At 64.6% G+C, this 8,574-nt stretch overlaps 1 protein-coding gene across 3 annotated transcripts; it reads right to left on the bottom strand.

The window, feature by feature from the left end:
• Positions 1–397: 397 nt before the first annotated feature.
• Positions 398–8,208, bottom strand: SSRP1 (structure specific recognition protein 1). 3 transcript variants are annotated; one of them, XM_080592489.1, is made up of 17 exons: positions 8,130–8,208; positions 7,344–7,531; positions 6,670–6,855; positions 6,284–6,389; positions 5,456–5,646; positions 5,140–5,370; positions 4,947–5,050; positions 4,723–4,851; positions 4,155–4,376; positions 3,910–3,982; positions 3,303–3,441; positions 3,099–3,144; positions 2,247–2,370; positions 1,576–1,746; positions 1,230–1,321; positions 907–1,090; positions 398–821 (listed from the first exon to the last, which is right to left on the bottom strand). In XM_080592489.1, the coding sequence occupies exons 2-17, from the start codon at positions 7,395–7,397 to the stop codon at positions 753–755; spliced, it is 2,121 nt and encodes a 706-aa protein (XP_080448615.1). In that variant the 5' UTR covers positions 7,398–7,531; positions 8,130–8,208; the 3' UTR covers positions 398–752. The 3 variants fall into 3 exon arrangements, with proteins under 3 accessions (XP_080448615.1, XP_080448617.1, XP_080448616.1); XM_080592491.1 differs by having other exon boundaries at positions 8,126–8,196; XM_080592490.1 differs by having other exon boundaries at positions 8,097–8,139.
• Between the last annotated feature and the right edge of the window lie 366 nt (positions 8,209–8,574).

The following is an 8,574-nucleotide window of genomic DNA, read 5'->3' as shown; positions in this document are numbered from 1 at the left end:
CGTCCCCGAGGAGACCCGTGTCAGGCTGGGAAGCGAGGCCGAGAAACGAAGGCCAAGAAACGAGGGCCGGGAAGGGAGGCCAAGAAGCGAGGCCAAGAAGCGAGGCCGAAGGGCTGGGGCTGGTGCCCAGCGGGATCGCAGCCCAACGCCCCCGCCGAGCCGGGGAGGCCATGGAGGAAGCCCCAAACCGCATCAGGATCGACCGCCCGGCCTCCATTAGGAGGCTGATGGCTCCGTGATAGGATTAGGGGGGAGGCTAATGGACGGAGGCAGTGAGCTCAGCCGCTGGCCCCGCTTCAAGGCAGAGCCGGAGCGAGGGGGGGGGGGAAGCGCTCCTCGGGGGCGCGGGGGAGCCGCCCCCGCCTCCCCCCCCCCCGGCTGCACCCACACGCAGTGCCCTGGGCGGGTGTTTTTTTATTCAATGTGAATGGACCCAAAATACAAAACGAAAGCAAAAAAAAAAAAAAAAAAGAGACCAAAACAAACCCGAGTATTTAAAAAAAATAAATTGATGAGAAACGGGGCTGAGGCCCCTCGCTCCGGCCTCCCTCCCCAGCCAGGCACTGAGGGGAGAGGGCTTGGGCAGGGGGGGCCGGGCACCCTCCTGCCCTGCCCCTGTGTCCCCCTGCCCCTGGCGGCAGGAGGAGGCCAAGCGGAGGCCAGGAGGGGCGGGAGCCCGCTGCAGCCCCGGAGCCGGGGCCCTCAGTCCTCTCGCTGATCTGGGAACCAGCCTGGAGCCAGCGGGGACAGCGCTAATCCGAGCCCGATGCGGAATCCTCTGAGCTGGGGGGTGGGCTGGCGCCTCCCTCCTCCTCCGAGTCCTGCGGGAACAAGAAGGAGGCGTCAGGGCAGCCGCAGCAGAGCGTCTTGCGGGCGCCTCTCCTGTGCCCCGCTGTGGGGCCCTACCTCCTTCTTGCTCTCTGCAGAGGAGCTCTCGTCACTGGAGACAAATTCCTTGCTCTTGAAGCTTTCGCTCAGACTCTTGGCAGAGGACTTTGTGGAGGACAAAGACTTGGAGGCAGCACCCTTCTTCTCTGCTTTCCCCTTCATCTGCTTCTCCTGCTTCTTTTTCTTCTTTTTAGACCTCTCCCTGTGAAGGGTAGAAGGGATATTAGCGTAACCTTGCTGACAGCCTCAGAGCGGCCCAGCCACCGTGAAGGCAGGAGAAGAGACGGCTCCCAGAGGCACGAAGCCCGGCCACCTCCCTCGTGTCTGCTCAGCACACTCACGTCTTGGAGCTCTCGGACCTGCTGCCCACGCTGTACTCCTTCATGGCCTTCTCGTAGTCCCTCCTGGCATCTTCTGCCTTGCGATCCCACTCCTGCAGCAAGCGCACAAGGTTAGCAGGGCCTTCTGCACCCCATCCTCCTCCGCCGCCTCCATCTGCACCACCCGAGTCCAACACTTCTCCACCCAGGCACAGCAATGCTCCCACCATGCTCACCCCCACCAGCTCACCACCCCGCAGACATTACCTCCCCGCTGCTGAGATCAGGGATCCTGAGACCAAGCAAGCCTCCTGGAGTCCACCCTTCCCCTCGTAAACCTGCAGCTCTCACCGGCAGAGCGACCCACCTCTTTCTTCTCCTTGGACATGGCTTTCCAGAGCTCCCCAGCCTTCTTGGACAAGTCTGTGATGCTGATGCCGGGGTGGTCAGACTTGATCTTCTCGCGGTTGGCATTCAGCCAGAGCATGTACGCTGACATGGGCCTCTTGGGAGCGTTGGGGTCTTTCCCCTTCTTGCTCTGGGCGGTAGGGAGCGGAGAGAACCAGCGTGAGAGCCCCGAAAGACCCCAGGCACTGAGGACTGAAGGTTACCCCGAGACAAGGCCGGGTCTCTGCTCGCCTCCTGCACCCCACCAGGAACTGAGCTGCATCGCCACGGGACGGGTTCTGGGGTCACACCCACGAAACCCGAAAGCACCCCCGGGGCAGGCTGCAGGAGACGAGCCCTCCCCCAGTCCAAGGGCTCGCCAGGCTCGGTCAGCAGCGTGCCCGTTGGAAGAGGCTCAACCTCGCCTCATGTGCGGGATGAATAAGAACCCGAAGGAGGCAGAGCACTCGGGCTTGGCGGAGTGACTGCAGCCCAGCGAGGCAGTGGGATCAGATCAGACCGTGACCGACGGCTGGAGGGAAGCAGCTCAGACGTGGCTCTCCCCTGGCCTTGCTCCCAAAAGGATCAGCAATCCGCGCTCGGGGGAAGCGGGTCCCGCTCCCCGCAACCCCTCCAACCACCACCTCTCACCTCCACCTGCTTCTTGCGGGGCTTGCGGTCCTTGACGATCTTGGCCTTCTTGGCTGGCTTCTTCTCATCCCGGTCACTGTCACCGTCACCGCTGGAGGAGCTGGCCGAGGCGTTGCTGTCAAACCTGCGCGAGGAAACACGGTTTCAGGGAACAGCCCAGGACCCCTGCCCCAACGAGGTGGATGGAGCAGGAAGCAAAGGAGAGGCAGCAGCGATGAGCACGCGGCAAGACTTGCCCCCGAATTCTCCCAGCCTCCAGCAACCTGCAGGCCGGAGACTTCCCGAGCTGAAGCTGTTGTGTTCGCACTTAACAGCCCTCAGGGGGTTTCCCTTCCACGAACGTGGCTGATGGTTTCCTGAGTTCCCGTAAACTTTAGGCATTTGCAACGCCTCACGGCTGAACTGCACCGAGATGAGATCCACCCCTCCTCTCGGGCTCAGCCTGACTCCCAGCAACACACACGATGCCCCCGAGCGCTTGTGCAGCGACTGCAGTCCTCAGCCTCCCTGTCCCCCTGCTCGGGACTTCGCAGAGCCGTGTCCCATCCTCCTGGGCCCCAACCTCCTCCCACTGTTCTCTCTTCTCCAGCCCGAGGCCTCGCTCAACCAAACCTCGTCCAGAAGCCACCCGATCACTTCAGTCACCGTCCAACCCTCTCGAGCACAACGCTGTTGTTACGAAAGTCAGCCCAGAAGCGCGCCCACTTCTCCAGACTTCAGGGCCGGGGATTTATAACGATCCTGGCTGTAACCTGGTGCTCCCCCAGTGGTCACAGCCCCATCCCACCACTGCCCCAACACAAATCCCTTCCAAAAGCAACCCCTAGAGACTCCTGCCCTGCCCCTACTCACTCTTCAGCCACGTCATCGTCCTCTTCACCAGGGTTGAACGACTCATCTGGAAGGACAGAGCACAGGGGACAGGTGAGGACAGAACCTCAGGGGTCAGATCCTGCCCAGGAGCTGGGCAGGACTTAACCGGAGGGGGAAGAAGCCTGAGGACCCCCGACAGCCCCCCAGGATGGTCCCTCACGCACCCCCAGCCTCAGCACTCACCCGTCTCCTCCCCAGACCCGTCGCTGCTGTCATTGGCGTTCTCCTCCCGGATCTTGCCCTCCTCCTTCATCCTCTCCAGGTAGGCATCGTGCTGGTCCTCGTCGGAGTCGGCGTATTCGTCGTAGCTCTGCTTCATTCCCTGCGGGAGGGACGGAGTGAGAGGCGCTCCGTGCGCTCCCCACGGCTGCACACACTCCACCTCTGGAAGCCAAAACCGCTGGGGTGCTCGTGGGCAGGCCCCACACGCATGCACGGACACCCCCTGTGTCCCCTCCCTGTCAGGGATCCAGAGACGGGGACAGCAAAGGTTCCCCACAAGTGTTATCGGGGTTAGGGGGCCCCTCTCGCAACCCATGCTGGAGTTACTGGGTTTAGTCAGGGACCACCACGGCCATGCAGAGGAAACCTGCACCAGGAGGAGGAAGAGGAGAAAGAGGAAGGGGTATCGCACGGACCTTTTTCCTCTACAAGGGCAAGGAAAGAAAAGAGAGGTGAAAAAAAGGGAAAAAGAGGAAAAAAAGCAGCAAAATCTTGGAGAAAAGGAAGGCGCCAGCCCTCTCCCACCCCAGCCAGCAGGGCACAGAGGAGCAGGTAGGTTGGCAGGTACCTCCTTGAGGCCTCGGTTCTTGATGTTCAGCTTCTTGGCGTTGACGAAGTCGAAGAGCTTCCCGTACTCCTCCCTGCGGGACGCAGACGGGGCACTCAGGGCCGGGGGGAGCCGGGCCGCCAGCACCCAGCACCGCAGGGCGACCGCCTTGGGAAACCGGCGAGGGCCCGCCCCGTGTGACCCACACGAAGGGAGGAGGGGACGGCGCGACGGCACGGCACGGCGCCAGCCTGCCGCGCGCCCACCTCTCTATGCTGCTGAAGGTGTACTGCGTGCCCTGCTTGGTCTCGATCTCGAAGTCGAAGGAGCGGGTGGTGGTGGTCCCGCGGGCGAAGTTGACGAAGGAGATCTCGTCGAAGCGGATGTGCACGGGCGGCTTGTGCACGTAGATGAAGCCGCGCTCCAGCGGGTAGAGAAGCCCCGAGCTGGCCTTGTAGGAGCAGGTGATGCACTGGGCTCCCGAGTGTCTGTGAGGGCAAACACAGCCACGTTACACCGCTGGGGGAGCAAACGCCCTCCCTACAGTGACACAGCAGCCCGGAGAAGTCCGTCAGCTGCTCCCCCTACGGAAGCCCCGATCCTTGCAAAGCCCCTTCCCCCTGACCACAGAAACGAGAGAGGAAAAGAGGGGCTGGTCCTGCTGGTAGAGTTAGGAGGGGACCCCAAGCAGCTGGCTTGAGATTACAGAGAAAAAGAAATGTTTCCTGTCCTGGGGAGGCCAGGGCACACTTGGCATCCCCCCCACCTCCACGCGTGCCCTTGGAGCAGGAAAACCCCACGTCCCGCTGCCCAGAGGCAGCGGCGTGCCCTCACCCCTGGAAGTTGCCAGGCACGGTGATCTTGCGGTTGACCAGAGCCTTCATGACACGGCTGACCATCTCGTAGAGGGAGCCAGACATGTTCTTGGTGAGCCGCCCCTCGAAGCGCTTCTCCACCTCCTCCCTGCGCGGCAAAAAGGAGAGGAGGACAGTGAGAACGGGGGCCCGGGGGGTCCCTCGCCTCCCCCCGCAGCCCCCAGAGGCAGGAGGGGAGCTCACTCGTTCATGTTGAGGGTCAGCGAGATGTCCTCGTCCTTGGAGAAGAGCAGGATGAGGAAGTGGTAGCGGGTCTGGCCCTGCTTTATCGGGGGGTCCAGGCTGATCTGAAAGGAGACGAGGAGGTGAGGACCACAAACCCCCCAAACCCAGCGCCCTTCCCCGAGGGAGGACCCGCCGTCCCGTCCCTCCTCACCACGAAGAACATCTGCCGCTGGTCCTTGTGGGGGAGCAGGAAGAGGCGCAGCACGGTGGTGTAGGGGATCTTGTAGTCGAAGGTCTTGCCGTGCAGGTGCAGGAAGGTGGGGTAGATGCGGATGTCGTAGCGCCCGCGGGGCGTCAGGCACTGCAGCTCCCGGAAGATGCAGATGGCGTCGCCCGTGGCCTGGATCACATCCGCCTTGGAGAGGACGTTCTGCGCGAAGGCCTGCGAGGCGAGGGGAAGGTCAGGCACGGAGCCGGGCACCCGGCGACCCCCAGCGCGCCCCCCCCCCCCTCAGCCCCCAGCTCACCTCCACGGGGTCCACGCCGTCCTCCTGGGTGGGGGGCACGTAGAAGCGCACCTCCATGAGCGAGACCTCAGCGTCGTCGTTCTGGTGGAACTCCAGCGTCACCTCGTTCTTGCCCGTCGTGCACTGGGAGACGTTGCTGAGGGGGATCTCGAACACCGGCTGCTCCCCGATGTCGAAGGAGAGGAGCTGCCCTGCAAGGGGTGGGGAGGGATGAGAACCTAAGGTCCACCCCCCGAGGTGGGTCTCGTCCCAGATCTCCGCTCCAGCAGCACCACTGGTCTCCTCTCAAAGCCCAGCAATGCCTCTCCCCTTCTCATTCCCGTGCTTTCCACCAAAATCACCAGGCTTTCTCCTCCCAGCTGTGGCTCCAGAGAATGGCATTGACCAGAAATAAAAAGGAGAAACTGTTTATTCCCATTCTCCCCGCTCTCAGAGCAGGGAGGAGCACCCACCAGCTCCCCTAGCTCCTGCAGGAACCGGCAGGCTCTGCCAGACACAGCTCCCTTGCAGACTTCTCTTTCATGGTGGGCATTCTCCGCCTATAAAATCTTCCCCCCAAAAATCCAGGACTTGTGTGGGTATCTCCTGCTTTCCCGGGACGACTGACATCCGCGCTGTACCCAAAACCACCACTGGAAAGGGGACAGCTGCCCAGAGGAACACCCTGAAGCTAGGAGCTGCAGGAACAAGCACCCTGGTGGGATGGGACGCTGCTCCAGCCCCCCGACACCCCCAGCCCCACCACCTCGAGCTGGGAGGGCCGCCCGCGGGCAGCCCCTTCCCCAATTAACGGCACCGCCGGGCTGCTCCCGCCTTGCCACGACTCACCTCCGAACCTCACCGTGCCCCAGTTCCAGCCCTTCACGCACAGGTCCTTCTCCGCCAGCTCCAGGCGATAGTGGGCCTTGAAGAAATCCGAGAGCTTATCGAACTCCTGGGACAGGGCGGGAAGGGGCAGAGGAACAGGGAACGCCCGTCAGAGACCACCACGTACGCATGGGCACCGTCCGGAGCCCCTGACAGGGGACACAGCCCACAGAACGGGGAAAGCGGGGAGGAAAACGGGGGTCAGCTCTTGTTGGAGGGGAAGGAGATGTTGTAGGGCGACGCAGCCAGGCACAGACAAGCAGCACAGGGAAGGATGGGAGGTGTAACGGGAGCAAACGCCGCCGCTCGGAGGGGCACGCGCGCAGGCAGGCACGCCGGGGGCTCACCGATTCCCGGAAGCCATCGTATTTGTAGACGTGGCCGTTCTTGGTGAGCAGCTTGAGGCCGTGGCCGAGCGCCACGCGGCGCCACACGCCCTCCGCCAGCTCCGAGGCCTGAATGTTGTCCACCTTCCCCGTCTTGCTGTTCTTGAAGATCACGCCCTGGCGGCTCAGCCGCAGCCGGCCGTCGTTCTGGTGGGAGCAGTGGGGGTGAGGCTCGCCCCGGACGCACCCAAGGGCTGCCCCACCGGGCACAATTCCTCCCCACGAGGTGACTTCCCCAAACCCCAGCAGGTTTTGTTGCTCCGTGCCACCCTCATTTTGGGCTCGGGCGGCCCAAAACAGTCCCAGCACCCTCGGTCCCAGCACTCCTTCAGGCTTTTAGGAACGATTCCCAAATGCCACGGATTTAAGGGGGGGGAATCCTCAACACCGGGGCTGCACCACCCGATTCACAACACCCGGCCGCCCAGCAGGGGCTACAGCATGAAGAGGCAGACGCTCGGAGCACCAGGCCGGCACTAAAAGCCCCACGGACGTCCCAAAACACCCCGGCCCTACAAGCGAGGCTCGGTGCCTCCTTGCAAAACGAGCCGGGCCAGGATGAGGCCCGGGAGGAGCCGAGAGGGGAGGGACGGACCCGGACAGCCCCACAGGACGGGCTGCCCCCCGCTGCTCACCATAGATCCCTTCACCTCCTGGTAGATCTCGTTGAACTCCAGCGTGTCGGCCATGGCGAACGGGGCCGGGGGGAGCCGGCAGCGTCCCCTGGGGTTTCGGGGAGCGAGGAGGAGGCCTCGGCGAGTCTCTCAGTTCCCCCCCGGGGGGGCCGGCATGCCCTGGCGCGGGGACACTGAGCACTGAGGCGCTGCGGGGGGGGGAAGAACAACCACAGGGGTGAGCACAGCGAGCAGGAGACGCCCCATCGGCACCGCGTGGCCCCGTGGCCCCGTGTGTCCCATACGGCCCCGTGTCCCCCCATACGGCCCCGTGCCCCCCGCCCCCACAGCCCCATGACCCCCCACCCCTGCTCCTGCCCCCATCCCGGTGGGGTGCTGCCCCCGGGGAGGGCACAGCGAGGCCCTGAGGGCCCCCCCCCTCCATCACCCCCATACCCCAACCCTCCCCCGGCCCCACAAACCTGCAGCCCCCCCCCCCCCACCTGAAGCCCCCTGCCCCCCTAAAACAGCCCCCCTCCCCCTTAGGGCACCTCCCACCCCCCAAAAAATGCCCCCCACCCCAAAAAAAAAGCCCCCCCCAACCGCCACCTCCCCAAACCGCCCCCGCCCCCCAAAGCCGCCCCCCCCAAAAAACCGCCCCCCCCCCCCCAAAAAAAAAAACCGCCCCCCCACCCCCCAAAATTAAACCTCCCCACCCCCAGGGGGTCCCGTCCCCCCAGCCCCCCCCCCCCCCAAAATCCGGCCCCCCCGCACCACCGCCACTTTTCCCGCCTGCGCAACACGAACCTCCCCCCCCGGCCTTCCTCCTCCTCCTCCTCCTCCTCCTCTTCCCCCCCCCCCCCCGCCGGAACCCGCCCCCGCTTCCGCCATAGAGAGGGCGCCGCACCATGGAGAGCTCGGAGGACTGTGGCTAGAGCGGCACCCCACCCCGGAAACCCGGGGGGGCCCTGGCGGTGTCCCGCCCGGCACCATAGAGTTGCGGAAGAGGTGCCAGAGCGGCCCCCGTTGGCCAACGTTGGGTGGTCCCCGTGACGTCATGGGGGGGGGGGGGCCGCAGCCCGGCGGGGGGGGGGGGGCCCAAAATGGAGCCCCGAAAAGAGCGGGGAGGGGGGCGCAAGCACGGGGACCCCGGACGTGGGGGACCCCAAAACCCCGGGGGGTCCCCAAAAGTTGAGGTGCCCCGCACGTGGGGCGCTCACCAGGCATGGGGCACCCCCGAAGCCCTGCACGG

This window comes from Anser brachyrhynchus (genome assembly GCF_964034855.1).
Source record: "Anser brachyrhynchus genome assembly, chromosome: 5".
NCBI lineage: Eukaryota > Metazoa > Chordata > Aves > Anseriformes > Anatidae > Anser > Anser brachyrhynchus.
Note: the sequence above shows the minus strand (reverse complement) of the source record. Positions and strands in the feature narration are given on the sequence as shown.

Excerpts from the sequence above, each read along its gene's own strand:
- SSRP1 (XM_080592489.1), bottom strand. The coding sequence starts at position 7,397 with ATGGCCGACACGCTGGAGTTCAACGAGATCTACCAGGAGGTGAAGGGA. Across the intron at positions 3,145-3,302 it reads CGGGTCTGGGGAGGAGACGG|ATGAGTCGTTCAACCCTGGT; the intron begins GTGAGTGCTGAG and ends CTGTCCTTCCAG. Across the intron at positions 1,091-1,229 it reads AGGTCCGAGAGCTCCAAGAC|GGAGAGGTCTAAAAAGAAGA; the intron begins GTGAGTGTGCTG and ends TACCCTTCACAG.